Genomic DNA, 22,961 nt, shown 5'->3' with positions numbered 1-22,961 from the left:
CCTTCAGAGTAAAGGAGAAATGTGATTCTTTGCAGAAAGCACTCTAGTTCATTACTGTCTGCTATGAATAATTGCAACTTATGAATTTATTGCAGTTCTACAATTCTTGCAATTGAGGAAAGGGTTTCCAAACAGCAGTACATTTTTTTCAACCAGTAACTATGTTTCTAATGGAGAAATGTGTCAGGAGAGGTGCTTTTTAATGGAAGAAAAAGGGAGGAACGAGCTCAAAATAAAGATAAAGCTGGCCAGAGAGGTCCAGAATGCTCTTTACCTGGAGGGGAGAATGAGCTTAATTATATTTGGAACTCGGACCTATGGCAGGTTCAGGCTTGCTCCCAGAGCACTCCTTATGAGGAGAAAGAGAGGATAAGTAAAGGGTGTTTCCTCCCTTTGCAATTTGCATTTGAATATAAAGAGCAAGCAGGGAAGTCGAGCAGTCTTCAAAGGCTGCAGCAAGTTATTTCCTTTCCATGAGTCTGTTTCTACAAGGGAAAAGCTCTGCTGCTCGTATTGCACTATATCCCACCTGGATAAATATACATAGAGTTTGCCAAATCTATTTGCCCTTGAGTAGTTAGAATCATATTCTTGCTGATTTTGGTAGGTTTACCTGTGGCATAATGGAGCATCTCTGATAGAGAATTTGGGCAGTGTGTTGTTTTGTTTTTCACATAAGCATACACACGTTGGAGCATATTCTCTTCTGAGGTTACGTCAGCGCAGGCAGCTCCAGACACAGGCACACCTTGCCAGTGCTCTAGTGTAGACACTGTGTTTAGCTGATGCTACTTTGGGTCTGCACCTGAGCTGGCAAGGCCTGCAGGAAGGCTTAGGGACCATGGCTTAGCATGAGGGTGGAACTAGATCTTAGATGTCTGCTGTGAAAGTAAGATGCAGCAACATGGATAGAAACAGCACATCTTAAGAAAACTTCTATTTGAATAAGGAGAATAAAGCACAAATACTCTATTACGTCAGAGTTTCTGTTTCATTTCTGGTAGTCACCTCAAGACTTTTGTGAAGCCTGAAAGATTTTCATTTTGATGTCTCTGTTGCTTGTATTTTTAATTTATTTTTAAATGGTGCTGCATTTTCCATGTATAGATTTGGATAATGACTCAGTAAGTTTTACTTAAGTGAGCTGAATATGACATATCTTGAGGGAGCAGAAGATATGTTTCAAAATGGATTCATGAGCTCTGGACTGAGAAATCACTCAATATTGGAAAATACAATCTTGCATCTTGTTAATTTTGCAAAGTATGTGTTTTTTAGAATATTTTGAATAAAGAGAGCTAGACAGTGAAGAGCAGTGGAATGTAGAAAGAATTGAAGGCATAGGGGTCACTGTAGAGCATTGCATAACGAAGGAGAGAAAAGGACAATCAAATGAATTGGGTACTGAAGCAAGAAATGGCTCCCTCCAGAATGGTTCTTTCCTTTGAAAGGAATAATTTTGGATGATGTAATGAGCATAATAATCCCAGTAAGAATTCTGTTGGTTTTAATGATGCCAAATCAAGTACTGGGAGAGTAGGAATGTCTTTATGGTTATTGTGTATACCAGCACACTAGGAGCAGTTTCTAGTAATCTAGGCCATTCTTTCCAACCATCTCATATTATAAGGCCTTTAAAGAATTTCTGTACAGTATATTTTATCAGCAGTCATTAAGCCACAGCGTGGCTGGATTTATTCCAAATGAATCGAGGGTAGCTTCTACTGAGAGCAGAGCAGAGCAGAGCCCACAGGGTCTCCAAGCTGAGGGAACAAAGAGGGCAAACGATAGCTGTCTCAGAGGGGCAGAGCTCCATGAACCACCTCTGTTGCAAAGCTCGCCTAAGACACCTCCAGCTCCAGATAGATAAGCTTTAATTTTTTTCTTTTATCCTCTAAAAAAAGCAGATTAGACAGATTTAAGAAAGGTTAAATGAACTTGGTGCTAGTTTAACTCATATTTCTATGAAAAACTGAAGTCATACCAAAAATATTACAATGTAGGTATACCCTTTAAAGAATTTTTAAAAAATATTTAATGTATCTGTATTATTTCTAATTGATAAATAGTACTAGAAATTTGCAAGAAATCAGAAATAGGTTGGTTATAGCTGGTCCTGAGCTCCTGGCTCAAATATCTGTCTGGAAAAAGATTAAGGAGGGATTTTGAGGTCATGCAGAGCAGTGTTTCAGCTGTTAACAGATCCACCTTTCTTCCTAGAAGTTTTTAGATTTATCAAGAGTAGAAAAAGATAAAAAGAGCACAAAAAGATATTGCAAACTTTAACTTCACTAAAATAGACATTTCAGTGCAAGTCTCTTAAAAAAAAAAAAAAAGGCAGTTTTAAGCATCTTTAACTATAATGAAGTAGTGTCAAATTAAGGGGGGGAAGCAGAAAAACTAATTTATGATAAAATGTTACATGTTTTTTATGAGGATCAGTTACTGGATTTATCACCACTAGAGTTTGAATTAAGTATTTTTAGTTCATTTTGCTTTATGGTTTCAAGCTCTGATGTAGAAAGTAATGCATTTACTTACCAGTGCTTCAACAGGAGCTTATTTTTGCTGGCTTTCTTGTTAAGTAATCTGGTTTAATTTAGTTGGATTTTGATTGATATATAAAAAGCAGCTTGACTCACTTTTCCACTGATCCTTTGTATTGAAGTGTTACGAACTGGAAAGTAGTATGTTTATGTTTATTATCATATAAATAAGAGTGTAAAATGGTTGGCCCTTCTGCTGAATAATCTGACAAATACAAAAGGCACTGGTTATTTAGTTTGATTATGGCTGTTACTTTAGTCATAAAGCATTGTCATGGGAAGATGAGCAAATTTGCTTTCATTTACACTTTCACTGATGACACCAAATGTCAGGTGGCAGCTCTGAACCACTGTAAGGGCTGTGGACTTGAATCCTAAGGCATATTCTGGGTTTTAGGCATGTCTGTGGTTGTTGTGCACCAATATTGGAATTTTAACAGGATTTTGGTGAGTAAGGAAAAAATATGTAAATATGCAGATAAGACTAGGCCAGTTCTCTGAGCAAGCCAAATTGTCCAGTTAAAGTACAGGGACAGTGAATCCAGAATAGCTTCAGTATCCCTATGCTACAGGCACTGAAGTCAACAGAAGATCTTGGATTGGCTTCCTGGAGCACTATTTGCTCTCTAATCCCAGATGATATTTTTGTTTATATATTTATATATGAAAATATGGTACAGTATGTAACCATAGTAAAATAATTTACCATTATGTGAAGTACATGTGTTCTTTTCACAGTTGGATTTCTGCATGGTCAGTTGTAACTGAGCTAACTAATATTGATCTCACACAACTGACATACTGAGCAGTGTTAAGTCTCTCAACTGAAATCTCTCAGCTATGTGGGAGATCTGTAATGCAAATACATTATTTCTACCATAGGTAAGACAGGAAGCCTCTCATAGTTTTGCCAAACTGGGCAGCTCAAATAAGGAACCCTGAAGTCCTGAGACTGGTTAATCGCTCTCACCATTCGTTCGACCTCAGTCAAAAGACATTCAAGCATGAGCATAAGTTAATACATTTGGCGAGTCTAGGTATCTTCTATGCCATTCCTTGATTATTGGAAAACAGATTCTTCTCAAAGATCCGTTTCTACAATTTTGCTCAAAAGCTAGATGACTATTTTGTTTTTGTCAATAATCTTTTGAAAGCTGTGATCTGATGACCAGGTAAAGGTCACAAATCGGTCTCCACTTGTGCTAATGCATATGGGCCGAAGCATTATTCAGCCAATTATCTCTATTTTGGAGGGCTAAAAGTTTCTGCCATTTGCCAGTGCACCAAAAGTCTGCAGGCAGCTGAAAATGGAATTCAGTTTGAAATGGCTAGGCTTTAGCAAACTCTATTGAAAAAAAAATGTTGTGGATACAGGAAACATCAAAAGGTGTTTCATTTTTCTGTACAGGAAATCGAGAGCACTTCCTGGCAGGAGCTAGCCAGAGCATACTTGTTTTATCACAGTGTGTGAATGTCTAATGATTTTAAGTATACTAAAAGCCTCAGCTTCTCTAATGCTTCAACAGGAAGGGGTAGAGCTATTTCTGGGTTTAGTGTTTTCATAAGCTGAGCTGCATTTGCTGCCTTTGTAATGGAAAAAAGTAAAGAGTTGCTCTTTTTAATTTACCAGTAAAGATTTTATTTTGACAATACAATTTTTCTAGAATTGATTTGTTGTTTTTCTAATTCTGAAAAAACTCTTGATTCTTAACTATATCTTGGTTTTAATAAGCCTCCTGCTTCATTATTTCAGATGAGCTAGAGTTGCAAATAGCTCAGAGCACTCTAAATGTTATTTGTTTTAATTAAACAATAGACATTTTCTGTTTTATACCGTGATCTATTTTTTACTTTGTTTGATCTAAAGCTTTGTCAACACTGCTGAGTTTTTATTTGTTTTTGCATTTTTTTCTCCTGGGAAACTGCTTCAAAGTAGATGCTGTAATACAAACCGTTGCAGAATATATAAATAGCTGGACAGTCCAACAACTCAATAGCTTGCCTGCAACCATAATTGATCATATTTTAACACCTTTTATTGATGTGGTTATGATTACCTATAAAATGTATTACGCATGTCTGTAACATGCTTAAATTACCTATAAATTATATAGTAAATTCAATTAATTAGAAATGTTCCATCTACTATAAAGCACAGCCAAATATTACTCAATTTTCTAAAACAAGGTAAGCCTCAGTGGGCCAGCCATTCCAACACCGGTGAAGCATATCCTCCTTATGAGTTTGCGTCAACTGTTGCCACACTGGTTTACGTATCCCAGTACCCTTTTGAAGATTAACTATTGTAACTCCTTTCTCCTCCAAATAAGATGCTTTTCTCTGTCATTCTAACAAGCTGACTTATTACTTTTTGTAATATGCATGTTAGTTTCATTATTTTATCACCTGTGCCTGAAGAAAATGTAACTCAGCTACAGTATTGTTATATAATGCAATTATACACCTTTTTAAGAATATATAAAGTACAATTCAGAATAACTAAAAATACTTTGAAAAAATGTTGTGCTTAATTCCAGAGTATATTTCATTGTAAAGAGCTGTGTAATATCAGTGCAACTGTGGAAGAAATCCAGGCTCATACTTTTGGACATTTAGAATACAGCCTCTATTTGGCCTTGAGGGTTAGGGAAACTTTCTGTTACAGAAAAGGAGCAGCACAACGCCAGAGCCATGACAGAGTCCCACAGGCATAGTCTGTGGTTAGTGAAGATGGTTTTATAGAATCAGAGAAGTTAGCGGGTGAAGGATAAGATCACTGAACCCATCAAACCCTAATGTTGCATTCTGCTGCTCTTATTCAGCAACATAATTATTCCCTGAAAATGGATTCAAACACGTTACTTTCATAACACTGTATTATTTATAATATAAATCAATATAAATAATTAATGACAGTGCTGCTTACTGAAGCGTATACCTTTTAAGGGCTGACTTTTGCTTCCACAATGCAATTGAATCCAAGGTAGAGCATTCAAAAGGTATGTCTTAGCTATGCCTGCCTTCAGTCCAGAAGGTCTTTACAGTGTTGCCCTACAGCCACTGCTGCAGTTTCCAGCTTGTATTATCCTTCACCAACTACTGTGAAGAGTTTCATGCAAAGAACGGCTCACACTGAGATATTAGCTACAGTACATGAATGATGGAAAACCAAGGAACCCATTTTTTCAGACAAACATGCTGCCTATCCCATGCTTGAGAATAGTTTTGAGAGGAAAGGCAGTGATCCCACTTCCCACCTAACATAGCAGACTTCTAAATCTACTTTTTGTAGCAAGTATTTAACCACAGAGCGCTGAATCTTTAGTTGAGACAAATTATGGAGATCTGTTGCTACTAACTTGCCTGAAGTATATTAAAAATAAAAAGAACAGTAGGGGTATATATTTAATTAATTTTGTACTGAATAAAGAAGCACATTAATAATGAAATATATGCACATAAGAAGGTAAAGTCTACATGACTCCTCTGAGAAAGGAAAGGTAGCAATGTTAAATTTCATGACACTTGCCTCCTTCCCACATGGTACTTATTCTGACAGTTGTGTAAGACTCTCCAACTACTATGATTAGAGGTTCCCTTGGAGTACTGATGTTGTTTGCTGTTGTGTTAATTCTGTTTAGTTAGATATAGGTGTTTGGACATTTCCAAAATGCCTTCTTGTTAAGGTGCTTGGTGAAATGACAAAATAGCCTCTCTGATTCATTTGGTGCCTTTTGAAATGGACTGATGTGATTTGAGATAAGCTCTTTTGACCTAAGGGTATCAGGACGATGTTTAGCTTTTTTTTAATTATTCTGAACATTCTTATATACAGTTATATAGCTGCTCCAGGTTATCTTAGGGAAGACTTGGTAGATGGTCCTGTATCTAAGGATATGACAGATGGAAGGACCAGGGCCTGGGAAAGAGGGAAACAAATTAGCCTTTACTTTTAGGTCCCTTCAAAGATGCTGTCTAGGATGTCATCTCTGTTGGGATGCTGGTGCTTTTCTCTCTGCATCACTAATGTCAGTCTCCTTTTGTCTACATCTCTTATTTCTGTTTTCTGCCATGTTTTCTGCCATGTTATATGCCATTAGTTGTGATTCTCGCTAGTTGGGCTTGTTTGGGGTAGAGGGAGTCTTTTCCTTCAAGTTCTTCCATAAGGCATACCTCTTCCCTGTCTAGAGGTGACTCATACAAGTGTAAGTGATAAACTGAAGCATTCATTGTTTTCATTTCAATGGAATGAAATGAAACACACTAATATGAGCTGTTTGGAGAAGAACTCCTAATTAGCCTCTTCCGTGCCTCTATCTTTGCAGATAGGATGTCTTTTCTCATACCTCTGAACAACCACAATCTCCAGCCATCATGTAGCCACCATAGGTGATACAGCTGAGGAGAATAGTGTCATGGCAGGACCCAGCTGCATTCCTGGCATCTTTCACTACATCAATGCTAGTTCCACTTCCCTGAAATTTTTGCTGGACTTTACAAGCCATACAGCTATGAAAAATCTTCACTTCTCTTTGCCATGCTTCCATTCTTTCCAGTCCATTTTTATTTTCTCTATTCTGTTTGATTATAAGAGGCCAGCCTTTGTAGCTGAGAAAGAAGACAGATTTATATTTTATTTTGATAGAGTGCACATGACAACACATCATGTGTACTGGTATATAGGAGATTGTATTTTGTAATAATTTGAGAGATGGTGTTTTTCGTCCATGGCTTGCAGCTGTTACATCAATCCAAATGAACCTTATATCAATAAATAAGGTAATTCTACAACAAAGCTTGAACATTTTTGATGCTGGCAACAAAATGGGCCAAGACTAAATATCTGTACAAACCTAGATTTCGGCGGGGGGAAGTATAGCATATGAAGTTAAGCCTTCAGACATCAACAAGTAGTTTATATTTGCTTGGGCTAAATGCTACTCTGCAGATGTCAATGGTGCAAATGAAGTATTGGCTTAAATGAAATATATGCTAGGCTTTTATATATGAATCCTCAAAAGCGTAAAATGTGGATTGCTTATTAAACATGTATTGATGATATACAGTTATTTCAAAGTTGCCATGCAAGACTGTGTAAAGTAAACAACATAATACAGTTGAAAATTATTCTCGTTTCAATTGGTGCAGCTGAAAGAGATGGAGTTAATACACGATTCCTCTTTTCTCTCACACACAAAAACATACATATACGCACACACATACGTACCTTAGATGTTGGTTCTGCTGGTGTCCAAAATAATGAATAGTATGAGCATGGGTTCAACTTTGTTGCGTATCAGTGTATGGCAGCAAAATTTTAAAACATCAGGTTGGTAACTGGTGCAGTTTGTTATATCTAGCGTAACAGAATGAGTATTCAAACATGTTTTCTACAAACCAATGCTACAGTTTTAAAAAGCTTTTTATAATTTTTTAGAATCATGTTATTAAATGATGGAAGATTAACAATAGCCAATGTGACTAAAGTTGATGCTGGAAGCTACACTTGCCTGGCAGCAAACCAGTTTGGAACAGCTAGTGGCACAACAATCTTAATAGTTACAGGTGAGCTGGAAAGGAGAATTGTTTGTAAGATTATTTAAACTGAATTACAAACTCTTCATCAGAAGTCTGCAATTATGTGAATTCTGAGTTTGCTCTCTGAAATTCTGAATGTTGGAAAGTAAAGGGTCTGAAAAGCTGTATATTTAAGAATATATAAAAATAAAAGGACATGAGTTACAGATCTCTGATCAGTTGGGAGAAGAGAGACTGAGGGATTTTCTCTCTTTAACAGAGATGCTTCTTGGCTCTGGATCTCAGATCAGGAGGTTCTGAGCACTTTCCTGCCCTCTTTCACTTACTAAATAATGCAATTATGCTTTTCAAGTATTTTTTTTTAATTTGAAAAAAGGGGGGAAAAAAGACAATTCATGGCAATCAAGAAAAGTATTTGAGTCAGCTTTACATTCCAGTCCAAAATCTGTTTAGTCCTAAGGAGCTCTACATTATTTGCATGTGGAAAAAGCTATAGAAGAAACTCCAGCTGCAGGATCCTTCAGGGACTCCAGAGGCTGTAAAAACATAAAATCTTTCAAAAGTGAGTTTTATAAGTAATTGTTAAAGGGTTTCTTGCCCCTTCCTCTAATTCATCCATCATTAGCTGCTGTCTAAAATATTGGATTAAAAGGACAAGTGGTTTGCAATGTTTAGCCGAAGACTGTCTTTTCTCATGATGCTCTTTTTTAAAGACTGGAACGTCTGAAAGATTTTTCCAAATCCAGAATTATATAATATGTCACTGCATTACATATACTATATATCTCATAGATCCAGCCAGAATTATTTCATTTTATGAATTAACAACTTCAGATTTTCAGCTTGTCCTGTTAAATGATTCATGCCCCTTTTTATGCAAACAATAGAATTTATTTACAAAGAATTTATACAAGAAGATTTTATTTAAACAATATTTACATTACTTGATTTTTTTAATATATCTTAGGGTGATTCTGGAGTAACAAGCAGCTATTCTTAATGATAATATTTATTTTCTATGTAATACATGGACCCAGATATCCACTGTGTTCTACCCTGTGTGGATTTCCTCCAGATCTTGTTAGCTTCATCTCTCACTGCCATCTCTCAGTGTTCCAGTGCCTGCAACTACAGCTTTCCTGCTCGAAAACATGAGCATTATTGCTGAGAACCACATACACTTCTGAATGGTAATTTTGTTGTTGTGGGTTGCAGTCCATTTAGTTCTGTAAAGTATATTGACCTGTACGCAGCAAGTGAAAACCTACTTTCTCTGTTTCAAGAAGCTCCCACTGGTGAATGTGTAAGAATACAGTGCTCCAACAAGAGAGCTCAATCAGTAGCATTTATAGTCCAAGTGACTCTCATTAATCAGGTCTGAAGACTGTGGTAGAATATTAGTAGCAAGGAAAGATCAGTAATAAGGAAATCCAATAACTGATATTTCTGTTCTCAACAGAGCCAACAAGGATTACTTTGGCACCTTCAAACATGGATGTCACTGTTGGAGAAAGTGTCGTCTTGCCTTGCCAAGTTCAGCATGATCCAATACTAGACATTAGCTTCACCTGGTATTTTAATGGCACACTCACTGATTTCAAAAGAGATGCTTCTCATTTTGAGAAGGTTGGGGGGGTAAGTTGAAATTACCTTCTCTTGTCTTATATGTGTATGCAGCACATACAGGCTTACCTTTTCTCTTTTTATACTACAGGGTAAAAATAGGATGTTTACTCTCTTTTGGGGCTGTAGAATTTTCTTTTGTGTTGGAGACAAATCATTAATTGAGCTAGCTGCTGCACATAATCCATTGTACAGCCACCTAGATTTTAGACCGGATTGTAAGTGCCAGCCTCTGCTTCTGCATTGGCCCTACGAGATTTTCCCAAGCGCGCATAAAACGTATCAATGACAGATCAAGGAGCATGATTGAGATTTTGTGGACCACAGTCTAATACAAACAAAAAAAAATGGCATTTTGCCTTATTTTTCCTGGATCGTATCCCTAATGAATCCCTCAGCATTCTGTTTGAGTCTCCCTAGGTGAATGGGAGAGGCCATATATCGCATTACATATTTCTTATTTAGAATGTAGAGATGTTACGGCGGGGAGATGGATGAAATTGATGCTTTTTATAATTTAGCCTTTTAATCAAAACATAAAAAGTAAAAGATTAAGAGGGATGTAAGATGTTGCAAGAGAATAAAATCAATTACAGTAAAAAGCCTTATTACAGTGCAAGGCATAGCCAAGTAATAAAAAGACAAACAGCTGAGCATCAGCATGTAACTCTGGCCTTTGAAAGTCTTGGTAAAGTTTTGTTTCTCATAATCTTGCCAGATCTCCCTTCTAGAGGAATAGCTGCGGGTTAGAAAGTACTGCCTGTGAAATTTCAGCACCTCCCTAACATTTTTTTTGCCTTAAAATCTTATAAGACAAGACGTTTAATCAGTAGGCATCAAATACACAGATTGTTCCACAGTGGGCAATTAAATACAAATGCATGTGAAGATGATGAGATGAACAATAAGATATTGATATATCACGTACGTTTTCATGGAAATCTTTGTAGAATTATGAATTGACCATCTGTCATGATGTAATGGGAATGCTCTGATTTCATAGCCTGTTACCTTCCAGTAACATGGTCTTTATTTACTTAGTAATATTTTCCTGAAGTACCAGCTGCACTCTAGTTGTTTATACAAATAGTAATTTTAGAAAGGAAAGGTTAAAAATATTCAAAAAACTTAAATCTGACAATTTCTGACAATAAGGATTTATAAGCTGACTGGAAAGTTAAGTATTTTTTCTCAATAAAAATTTCTGCTTTTTCATAAAACAAACACAGGTGTCAAAAAGAAGTTTTCATAGAAAATTCGCAGCCAGTCCTGGATAGTGTTCCAGGGTGAATACTATTGACTAATTCAGAATGCTGAAACTACATTTTACTTGAAAATCTGTCATAAGAAACAGAGGTGGGGTTCTTATGGGGAGTAGAAGTTTTTGGTTTTGTTTTTTAACTCTTGTTTGTATAAAAAGGGGATTGAAGCCCATTACTAGAAAACTTCATAGATTATCAAGAGATACACTAAAATATTTTGTGGGCTTTCTCTGGATCCCATTTAGGTTAATGGAATGATTTCATCTGGAAATGAGAGTCATGGTAAGTAAAGAAGACAGCATAAATATGTTATGAGCCTTCCAATAGCTGCAGTGCTTATTTATGCAAAAATCACATCAGCTTTGTTGGTGGTGAACACGGCAAAAGGAAAATAACTCTTCAATGAATGGATTGCTTCTTTGAGAGGAGGGCTATGTAATGATGTCTTGGGAGTTCCTGTCACATTCTTAAAGGATATAGCATGCCTTGAGGCCTCCAACATGTACTAGTTAGTGGGAATGTTATGGGACTACCAACCACCTGGTCTTCCAGATGGTTACAAAAACCCACGATATAACACTGTTTAACTGCTCTTTTTTTGTTAGACAGATAATTTATATGAGGAGTGTGGCAAATCAAGCATTTCCAAAATTCTGAACAGATTGGCCCTAAACTGTTTCTAGTGTCACCTGTTTAGACAGCCCAGCAATGGCTGAAATTGTTATGCAGTCAGGAAAAGTAAAAGCAATTTTAGGACCAGTTGCAGATGTTCATACCACGTGGACTACTCTATTTGAATTCTGTGTAGCATGGAGAAAGGTGGGTGACTTACTGTCACCTGGACTAGTCCACGCTGGCAAAGATTTAATCTGGCTAGGCAAAAATGTGGATACTGCTAGTGGTCTGCAGAACAACGAGAGGTGAGAGTGCTTTCTGCACTGCAGCTTTTTGCTGCTGCAGGTTTCTGTATTTTCCCCACTACTTTTGGATTCTTCCTCAAAATAGCCAAGAAAAATTTGAGTGCAGTGTTACTATTTCAGTGGCCATATATTTTGCTATTACATAATGAATATTAGAACTAACCCTGTAACAGCATTTTCTTCACTTCCATTAAAAAGATAGTGGTCTAGCCCATTCAAACGTGTCAGGCCAAGGGGAGGCAGGTTTCTATTTCAAGTAAAATTATTCTATTTGATGATTCCCTATTGTCTAGATGTTTTAAATGTCATTTGCTAAAATAAGTTCATGTCGAACATGATTTGCCTGTGAGTATACATTGCTGTTGTTAATTTCTTGCATTCCCATTTCCAAGCAGATAGCTGGATTTTAGATTGCCTTTGACTTAACTTTTAATGTAGAGTAGGCTATCAGTGCTGGATTGTCCTGTAAATGCTAGCATCTACGTTGTAATAGAAGATGAGGCATTGTATTCATATTGTCACATGTGGAAGGGAGCAGTCAGAATTGTCTTGAGCTTGTGCTGAATAAAAAAGTGAGACGTGACAGTGCTAGTCCTGCAATTTTAACTATAAACGTCAAAGCTCCCATTGACATCAGTGGACTAGACTAAAGCTCTAAAACAAGTTTGTGACAAAATGACTGAGCTTATTTGCTTTTTGTGTTAGAGATTTATTTGAAATAATGGCAGTCTCTGTGAAAACAAATGATTCTTGAAATGTAAGGATCAAAACAGAATAATAGGCGTGAACACAAATAACCAAAGAGTTGGAAAAGTTGTTTTTTTTTTTAAATAAGATTAAAATCCCAGAGTCATTTCTTTCCTCTTCTCCCAAACTATTGTGTGTCAAAGAATCAATCATGTGCCCAGTGTAGCTGAAAATGTCCACTGAATAGGATTCTGTCTTCAAATGAATTCCTACTTCTCTGGAAAATGAACTTTGCAACATGCCTGGAAAGTTAGGGGGTTTCTGTAAAGGAAAAGTCTTCTAGATGTGCAGAAAAACAGCCTGAAGCAAACTGAATCATGAAATGGAAAGAATGAGCAGGTGTTAAGCTAGAAAGTTCTTTGGAAAGTCTTGCCAGACTTAATTGACTCTGTTCCCTACCAGTGATGTCATATAAAATAAGCAATGACATTAAAGGAGGTGATCCTTACCTGAACTATTCACTGTTCTAGTGAATAAGATAGACCAGAAACACAGAAAATGACCACTCCAGCACCATGCTGCATGGTAGCAGTTCCCAGCAAACTCTGTTGTCTCTCGTAGGTGAAGTTGCCTTTTCAAAGAGAACATTTCTGCCAGCAAAGCATACCACAAATGATCTATTAAAACTTTTGCTCAAGTAGCAGGATACCCAGGTATAGTCACGCTGAGCCAAAGCAACCAAGTTTTTGCTGAGTGTATGAATCCACCACCATAGTCCTGTGGATATCAGACCATCAACTCTACTTCCCCAGCGTGACTGAGATCAAAATCTTCTCTTTGTGTCAGCTGAATAGTAACTGCTTTAATACACTTCACATCACATTTTCCAGGTGAAAAATCTCTCAGATTTTAAAGTGACACAGTCTACCAAAGGTCTAGGATCAAGTTCTCCATTAAGGTAGTGTAGAAAACAAATTATATAGAGAGACAAAACATTTCATGTGTATTATTAAATTATACTTATCATTCAAGTTATCTGTACATTTACTTTGATTCAGAAGATCAAGCACATGCTATGACCTAAGGAAAAAAACAGAAAAAAAATTACTGAAGATGAAATATTCTGTGTAGAACCAAGAGTAGAATTAAGAGAATCTTAAAATAATGGGAAATTATCAAAGACCTAGAAATGTACCACCCTTAAATGAATGTGTGCTCACAATATAGACTACTTAAATTAGTAACTTCACAGAAGATTTCAAGAATATGAGGCTTTAAATGAGGAAAAGGAGTCAGCAGCAAATTGACTCAAGACAGTTCACCTTGCACTGTGCCTTTTTGCTTTTTATTTGTAAACATATAGAACAGACCAAATTCAGCTTTGTCATTTACACACTCGAACTCTTTCTTTAAAAGTCTGTAATAGCTAGACTTTACAAATTCTGTTTAGATGCCAAATCGGATCACAGCTATAGTAACCACATTTTCTCTTTCTTAGGGCTTTGAGTTAGTTTGTTACAGGGTACTGACTTTCATGTTTCTTAACAATCAGTAGGTATATTCCTAGGATGAGGTAACCATGTTACGGCTTACCTCCCATGTTTGAAAAAATGTGTATTAGAAACATGCTTACAGACAATTACCATGGAGCCCACGATATATAATAAATTGTTATCCTGTAGTCTGTGTGCCAAGGTAATTTTTGAGTAACTTTTTCTCTTCAACTTATTTTGGTTGATTTCTTCTCCATTTATAAAATATGAACTCAATATTAAATTGCAAGATGAACAGTTGAATTGGTAAGAACTTTGTATCTTGACAGAGTGCATCAGGTGACTTAATGATTAGAAACATCCAGCTGAAACATAGTGGAAAGTATGTTTGTACGGTGAAGACAGAAGTGGATAGTGTATCTTCTGCAGCTGACCTTATAGTACGAGGTAAATTTCAGCTTCAGTTACATGAATTATATTTTCTAACTTTTGTACATTGTAGATTACAGAAACAACTCATGTTGTAGATTATGTAGCCAATTCATCTATGACTTGAACTATATGATTCTGTCATGCAATTAGGGAGAATGTTAGCACCTTTTTTTTTCTCCATATGTGGCTGAAGCTTACTTTTTCCCAGAGAAATGGAGAGATCAAGAATATAACGAATCTTAACTTCACACCTTTTCCCATTGGCAGTTCCTCAAGTCACTGATAAGCGGGAACTCAATACTGGCAGCTGCTGTGAGAGAGTTATGAATTGCTGCCTCTGCTAAATAAAGGGGGTTCCTGACTCCATGATCCAATATCCTTCCTGTGAAATGGGCAACTGCTGCCAGTGCTTAGGAAAGCCTTTGTCCTAGAGATGCATTTGAGTTTAAGTTATTATGTAATGTAGGAATATTTATTTTTCTTCAGAACTGAAATTAGAAGAAATGTAAAGACCATTATGCAATCAGCATTTATTCAACATATTTTAAAATATGCCAGATGATACCTTTTTGGATAATATATTTTATGTATTATGGATATGATGTATTGCTGTATAACACTGACCGTTAACACACTGGTATTTGGATATTTTTATGAACTGTTGAGTATTTATTTCACTCCTTCACTGGTACAGATACAAAACCAGCATTTTTGCTAGGATGCACAGAATCAGGATTTTCCAGAATGTGGCAGAAAGCTCGCCTGACAGAACTGCTGTTCAGGGTGCTGATCAGATGTTGTGCTGAAAAAGTGCCACAGTGCATCATAAAGTAAAACAGCTGTAGATAACAAATGGGCAGACTATAGAGAGGTATTAATAGATTAAAAGAGGATATCAAGGACTAAAGTAAAAGAACTGAATTCGGAAAGATGCTAGAGGAATCATGCTGAACAAAGGTCCTGAGGGAAAAAAAAAAAAATTCTGTCATCTGTCACAGTTCAGAATTACTGCTTCATAATTTATCAGACTTAAGTTTAGTGAATGTAAAAAAAAAAAAAAACCCTAAAAAATAAAACTAAAAAATGTTCTTATTCCAAGCTGAATTGTTTTCTTCCTCCCACAGTGCTGATAAAATGGGAATCCCTCGTGCTTTGTTAGTGATTTCCAGGGTACTACCCTTTCCAAACACCACCACCTATTTTTCATTCTGATTCTAGGCTCACCTGGGCCCCCTGAACATGTGAAAGTGGATGAAATAACTGATACCACAGCTCAGATCTCCTGGCAGGAAGGCACAGATAATCACAGCCCAGTAACCACTTACACCATACAAGCCAGAACACCTTTTTCAGTTGGCTGGCAGAGAGTCACAACAGGTAAAACAGAATTCTTGTTCTTTTAAATGTTTTTAACCAGGGAGAGCATGTTCTTAGTTTTCTCTCCCTTCCCCCCCCCCCTTTTTTTTTCTAATAGTTCCTGACATGATTGATGGAAAAACATTTACAACCACAGCAGTGGATTTAAATCCTTGGGTTGAATATGAATTTCGTGTAGTTGCCAGTAACAAAATTGGAGGTGGAGAACCTAGTTTACCCTCAGAAAAAGTAAGAACTGAAGAGGCAGGTTAGTGGGTTTTTCTGTTTTTTTTTTAAATTCAAGAATCTTACTCAAAAATATATATAAAGTGTTCAAATCCATGGGTCTTTGCGGACAAACTTGGAATTGCTATCAACAGTTTATGGTGTATTACTGCACAGGTCACATAAGCATAGCATCTAAAATACATTTAAACTGTGTTTAGTATGCCAAAATTCAGTCTGCTCAGTAAGCACTGTAGAGTCTGAAGATGTCAATGGATGGAGAGGGGACAGGTGTTTTACTCCTTCCTAGTGTTCAATCAGCGTTCACCTTCCGTGTAACAAGCGTATGTCCCAGAATAACATATCAATTAATTCCCCACCCACAGTAGTTACAGTAGTTAAGGACATTGCCCCAATATATCTGCATAAGTTAACTCTGTTGAAAACTTGAAAATTTTTAGAGGCTCATGAACTTTAAAGTATGCATAACAAACAGGGTTCAATTCATGAGCTTGTGATGGTCCATAAGCTTGCAGGTGGCTATCTGCCTACCACAATGAGGCAAACGAGCAAGCTGAATGCAGCAAGGGGCATGGGCTTTCCAGGCCTGTGCCCACACTGATTCAAAAGCCTTTGCCTTGATGTGCAGAGTATGTCAGTGCAGATTGCAGCTGTACAACTGCTTCAGAGCATGAGGGCGATGTTATATAATGTTCTGTCTTTTGTCTGCACTGTGTAGACAGCTATACATTTCTTTTTCACAGTTCCTGAAATTCCCCCATCCGAAGTCAGTGGGGGTGGAGGCAGCAGGTCTGAACTGGTCATAACATGGGATGTAAGTTTTCTGGCAAGCAATTTTCTTCAGAGAATGATTGTTTTCATTCAGACTCTTCTTAAAAGATGAATTTCCTGGCTGTGGCAGCTTCTCATCTAGGATGTATATGTGCTCGGTAACATTCTGTAATGTGAGCTATGCACGTTTGCCTTCCCTCTTTCACTTTCATTTGTTACTGTGCTAGACTGCAATCAGTAGGAAATTTAGTTTGTCTAAAATTGTTTCTATTCTCAAACAACTGTTAAGCTCAAAAGGAGGGGGGAGGGCTGGGGAAATGGAAGTGTTATTGTTCAAAGGTTAAGACAAGGAATTATGCTTTTCAATGAAACGTTGCAGTTCGTATTTTATTACCGTTAACTCTGGACTCACATGCTAGCAAATGCAAAAAAATCAGATATTACTTTATGGTATATATCTCATCTTTTTTATGAGTTTAAAAAATGTAAATATATTATTACTAGCATGACTACTCTGTGTGGCTACATAATTATAATCACATCAGAGGACAGTGTAAGCCACTGTGCTGAAGGTAGTATTGGAGTCTACAACAATTGACTAAGAAATCATTTATTTTTTCTGAACTACAAATTGTGACCAGAAATTGAGGAAAAAAAAAAAATATGTATTTACTTAAGAGTGTTTTAAACCAGTATACTTGTTGGAAAACAAGCAGTATACCTGAAAATTATTCTCTTCTTGAGGAAGGCATGTGTACAGTGCAAACTTTAAGGTAGGAGGAAGAGAACACATTTTGCTATACTGTACCAGAGTTAATTTGTTGATCGAATGATCCCAAATGATGTACCAGAACCTGCTGACAGTCAAGTATGTGAGACTTTTGGTACTTTCTTCCTGTCCCCGTGCTGTATATAACATTACAGACTATTATTGTCTGTTGCTTTTTATGCAGCCCATTCCTGAAGAATTACAAAATGGAGAAGGATTTGGATATGTTGTTGCTTTCCGCCCCTTTGGCACCACAACATGGATCCAGACTGTAGTCACATCTCCTGATACACCAAGATATGTCTTTAGAAATGAAAGCATCTTACCATTTTCACCATATGAAGTCAAAGTTGGTGTATATAACAATAAAGGAGAAGGGCCATTCAGTTCGGTCACCACAGTTTTTTCAGCTGAAGAAGGTATGTGGTTGAGTTCTCTCCAAGTACTTAACGTGAGCTTTTTCATGTGAGACTACAGCAACTGTTAATAGAAATTAGATCATTTTAAATATGAGCATATTTATTTCCACAGTCACCAGTGCTACTGATCTCATTTACTGATTTCCAAATACAGAGCCTACCATAGCACCCTCTGGTGTATCTGCAACCAGTCTGTCATCCTCAGTCATTGAAGTTTCCTGGAATGCCATTCCATGGAAGATGAGTAGTGGAAGGTTACTGGGTTATGAGGTAAACCCATCTAAAATGTACTCTCTGTTGTAAAGGACCATGACCTGTAATGATTTTTACATGCATAACTTTCATGTCAGATAACCCACATCCCTCTGAAAGTGATGCTTTTAAAAAATAAATCCTCAGGTGACTCCACAAATCCTGAAAGGGAAGATGAGAAGCCAGGGAATTAGTGGGCTAACAAGAGCAGCCTGCAGGGGACTAGGCCTACATCATTTCTGAATCACTTTTTTTTGAATGGCCAGGCTAAGGAACATATAAATGAATATCTGACACTGTGTTTGCTGTATTGCAGGCTGGAAGTAAGCACCATAACATAATAATATTCTGGGACACAACCCACCATGCGCAGCCTGTTTTGCTTGGAGCATCATCAGCTTCTTGCTAAAACTGCAAGAAGGGTCCTCAGACTGCTGTACTGTCATGGCCTGATGTGCTGCCTACTTGCCTTAGTATCTGCAACACCTCTTGCTTATTATAGCATGTTCCTCTGTTAAAGAGAAAATTTTGGCCACATTATCTTAAAGTTAATCTCAGCATTTAGTGCTTTGGGCAGAACTATTTCAGGGATAGCAAGGCATACAGTTTCCAATTATTTGCAGAATACACGGGATGCAGAGAGTTTTGACACACGTGCCCAGAATTTTTCCGACTTCATCTCTGTTCAAAACTGAGATTCTGTTTAAAAACTGCGATACTGTAAAAAACTATTACTTTTTTCATAAAACATTTGAAAATCGAAGAAAACCTGTATTAATGGACTCTAGAAATACCTAATTTACAGAAAGCTGCTACCACCTTTCTTGCTTTCTTTCTGGTTACCTTCATTCAGAAAAAGGATATTTTCTTCTATCTTTGACAATGAAGAGGAACACAGCATGAAATTGTGTTTTGCTTCCTGTGATGGCAGTCATGGCTCTATCTAATAATATTTTCAGACAGATATTTTTTTCAGATTACATTTACTTCTAAAGAAACTATTTTGTAAGATACAGTTTTCTTCTAATGAGTTTAACTTGTTTTCTTTGTAGATGAAGTAATGCTTTTCCTCTCATTGTCATTTTTTTAAATTCAACTAACATCTGATACTTCAGTTTCTTTTTTTCTAAAGAAGTCACACAAAGAAAGAGTAGCAAGTATGAAAGACATAAATAATAATTTTATTTATGTAGTGTACATATTTCTGAAACTTTAATGTATTTCTACCTTTCTCAGCTGAGAAAAAAAATACACTTAAAGGAGTTAAATGCAATACTGTGGGTGAACATTCCATTGCAAAAGAATTTTAAATAGTTTTTTTTATATCTACCAGGTTAGGTACTGGAATAACGGTGGAAAAGAAGAATCTTCAAACAGAGTAAAAGCTGTAGGCAATGAGACATCAATAAGAATAACAGGTTTGAAGAGCAACTTAGCATACTACACAGCTGTCCGTGCTTATAACAGTGCTGGAGCAGGTCCGTTTAGTGCCACAGTAAATGCTACCACAAAAAAGACACGTAAGTATCATGAATTTAAAGTGCGGAGAGCCATAATGTTGTTTCAGCACTCGCAGGAAAATGAGAAACAGGCGTATTACCAGGAGTCACAATGTGCATAAATGACCAAAATTTTCATACAGACTAGAACAGTTACACAATTAAAAGTCAAGCTCAGATCTTCTATTTTCAACCCTCTGCTAGTTTAGTAGGATGATTAAGCAAAATTCAAATATACCACCGGACCTGGAGTAAGATACCTCATTTCTGCATAGAACCTCTAGTATTCTTCTAGCGACTGGAAGACTTTTAAAAAGTCAGGTGTGATTTTCTTCTATTAGAAGAAAGATTTCTGTTATTTAGAAGGAAAAACAGTGACTTGCTGAATTTTTCAGGGTTCTATAACATATTTATAAGTTCTCTAGGGCGTGAAGTGGAACGTTCCTTATACAATGCAGAATAATCATTCATGTCCATTGTTTCTCCTTGAACAAATTACTCAAGAGACTACTTTGCTATTAAAAAGGAGAAATTAAGCTGAAGAACAGATTCTCAAAGGCTGCACTAATTTCTACAAATGGAAATATTTTTAGTATGTGCTTGCATTGTAATGCAACTCAGAATAAGGGGTCATAAATCTTGAAGCATTTCTGTCAAACTCACAAGAATGCACAATTAAATCTGTATGAAAGGTCAAATTCCCTGGTACCAAAGGTCAAATTCTCTGGTACCAAAAGTAGTCTCATCACCGGAACTATGAAATAAGCCAGTTTATTAGAAATGTGCATATGCAGAAAAAAGTGTTACTGTCAGTGAGAACTAAACCAACTCAGATTAACTTGTATTTGCTAGAGGTTAAATTTATTATAGGCATACAGTTGCTGTGAATTGGCAGACATGAAGTAACTCACTGTCTGCAACCTGTATCTGACCTTTGATGAATAGAGTTCTTAAAGTAATCATCAGTTTGGCTACTCGCACAAGATCATGCCAGCCTGGTCAATCCAGTAATTTTGCAGTCCTGTTTAGTGACTGCCTGCTTTTTCACACATGTAAACTAGAGATGAACAAGCACCTGATCTCACTGATTTGAACAGAATCTGGATCAGGCCCTTAATTAATACCTCTGCTACTTGGAATCATTAAAAAGAAAAAAAAAATAGTTGCACTATACCCATACCTCTTGCTGGTGAATAAACAGGGCAAAAACACTGCAGTACAACCTAATGACATTTTCAATAATTTTGCTACTAGATTATTTTGTTAGATTAATTAAGACAAATAATTCTCTGTAACACTGTAGCGGAAACGCCAATTAGAACTTAACTTTTCAAGTCAAAAATGAGATATGGTTATCTATAAAAGAAATTTATTTCAAATTGGACTTTTGTTGTTCGAGTTTCTTTGAGCTTTCTACTCCTGAGACATGCCTCTTAGATGAAGAAACCTCACACCTTTTATTCCTTGTTTTCTTTCAAGAACTGATCTGAAAATTTCCAGAATGGAAAAGAAAGGGGGGGAAAAGCTAATTTTTCATTCAAATGTGTGAATTTTAATCGGTTCTAATTTCTACTTTAACTTCCATCTGAATAATTGTGATTGATGTATTTCTCACTGCAAAGGAATTCTGCACGTATTACATTTACATTTGCCCACACATTCTACAAGATACACATTAGTAACTATTAATCTAACAAGAAACACATAGTTAAGTAAGTTCAATTTGCAGCCTGTTTCAGCTCTAAACATTCAGTTTTTGTCTTTGACCATTAAAGTATCTTTGTTTTTATATTCAAAATTAAATATTCATGTTCATAACCCAAAATCACAAGCATGGCTTTATTTTATACAATATTTTGTTATGTCTTGCCTAAGTTTATAAGGCAAAATGATACAATTATTTACGGTTGAGGAGTTCTTAAAATTCGACATGTTCTAGCCATAGGTTCTAATGCAGAGAAGTATTAGTGTATATGAGTAACTTTAAGCATGTGAGTAGGCTCAGTGAAATTACTGTAGCTATTTGCATACTTAGCATTGGACATGTACTTAAGCAACTTGATGGTTTTGGATCTGGTCTTTTATGAATTAAGTTCTGCTGTTTTGATCACTGAAAATTACTGGGGATTTTGGTAAGTGAAGCAAACTGGAGCCTTCTAAATCACTTCTGTAAGTCAAGTGGTAGATAGAGGCTTATGGTTTTTATATATAATTACTCTTCCTTTTTCTCAGAGATCATATTAAGAAGTTTTTGATTAAAAAAAAATGATTCTTCTCTTCTCAAAATCAGCCTTAATAGCTGAGTGAAAACTATTCATATATGCTCATATACTACTCAATTCTCACGAATAAAACAATTTTATCTGACAATCACCTCTTAAATTTATAGAAATTGACTATTAGTGCATCAAATTAAATTCTATTTAGTGTATAGAACAAGGGAAATACTACAAAAAAAAAGATTTGTGAATAGTTTAGAATAATTCTTTTAAGTCTTGCTCTTGCATTTTTGTGTCCACTTTGTGCAGAGACATATAATCAGTTTTTTTTCTGATCTGACTGCTCATGGACAGAAATTAGGGAGCTGTGTGGAAGAGTTCTTTAGAAAACAAACAAAAAGAGCATGTGCACAGAACTGTTTAAAAGCCTCTATTACTGTTTAATACTGGAACCTTCAGCATCAAAGCTTAGAGCGGTCCACCTAAGCAGCGATTGCCTCCACTAGGTGACAGCAACAGTAAATTCTTTTCCTTAACACATTTAGAGAAGATTTTAATAGTTGATTGTGGCTCTGAATGACCCATTTGGGAAACCAGCTTGAAACATCTTAAGAGGTTTGTACTCATCCTTCTCCTTTCCTGAAAGTTTAGCAGATCCAAAATGTATTAAGGTGGACAGCCAAAAGAATACTACTCCTTTTGAAATTAACGGTCTCAAATTGTTAATGAACATATGAGAGCAAGAGATTTACCTGGCAAGAACCCACTACTGTTCCAATTGTAGTAACTGCAGTGGTACAGACTGCATTTCAAAATCATGCCTAGAGTTAAAAGAAGAAAAAAAAAAAAAAACTGTCAAATATTTTTGCATAACAAACACATTAAAGTAAATCAGAGTAGCAGATAGGTTTGAATATTCACTAAGAAAA

At 36.3% G+C, this 22,961-nt stretch overlaps 1 protein-coding gene and 1 long non-coding RNA gene across 2 annotated transcripts in view; one reads left to right on the top strand and one right to left on the bottom strand.

The window, feature by feature from the left end:
• Positions 1 to 22,961, top strand: part of LOC112989542 (contactin-3-like) — a 118,530-nt gene that overhangs the window by 91,346 nt on the left and 4,223 nt on the right. Inside the window, exons 10-18 of the mRNA XM_064519214.1 lie at positions 7,984 to 8,111; positions 9,544 to 9,719; positions 14,399 to 14,516; positions 15,720 to 15,878; positions 15,976 to 16,125; positions 16,847 to 16,917; positions 17,828 to 18,062; positions 18,217 to 18,332; positions 19,648 to 19,834. Of these exons, the coding sequence (XP_064375284.1) occupies positions 7,984 to 8,111; positions 9,544 to 9,719; positions 14,399 to 14,516; positions 15,720 to 15,878; positions 15,976 to 16,125; positions 16,847 to 16,917; positions 17,828 to 18,062; positions 18,217 to 18,332; positions 19,648 to 19,834 (1,340 nt within the window). The remainder of the gene's footprint in view (positions 1 to 7,983; positions 8,112 to 9,543; positions 9,720 to 14,398; positions 14,517 to 15,719; positions 15,879 to 15,975; positions 16,126 to 16,846; positions 16,918 to 17,827; positions 18,063 to 18,216; positions 18,333 to 19,647; positions 19,835 to 22,961) is intronic.
• The window catches only part of LOC112989548 (uncharacterized), a 238,927-nt gene continuing 226,516 nt past the window's right edge, over positions 10,551 to 22,961 (bottom strand). Inside the window, exons 9-11 of the long non-coding RNA XR_010391297.1 lie at positions 22,785 to 22,853; positions 17,970 to 18,123; positions 10,551 to 13,656 (exon numbers count right to left, since the gene is read on the bottom strand). This is a non-coding gene — a long non-coding RNA (uncharacterized LOC112989548). The remainder of the gene's footprint in view (positions 13,657 to 17,969; positions 18,124 to 22,784; positions 22,854 to 22,961) is intronic.

Source organism: Dromaius novaehollandiae, chromosome 12 (assembly GCF_036370855.1).
Source record: "Dromaius novaehollandiae isolate bDroNov1 chromosome 12, bDroNov1.hap1, whole genome shotgun sequence".
NCBI classification, from domain to species: Eukaryota; Metazoa; Chordata; class Aves; order Casuariiformes; family Dromaiidae; genus Dromaius; species Dromaius novaehollandiae.
Note: the sequence above shows the minus strand (reverse complement) of the source record. Positions and strands in the feature narration are given on the sequence as shown.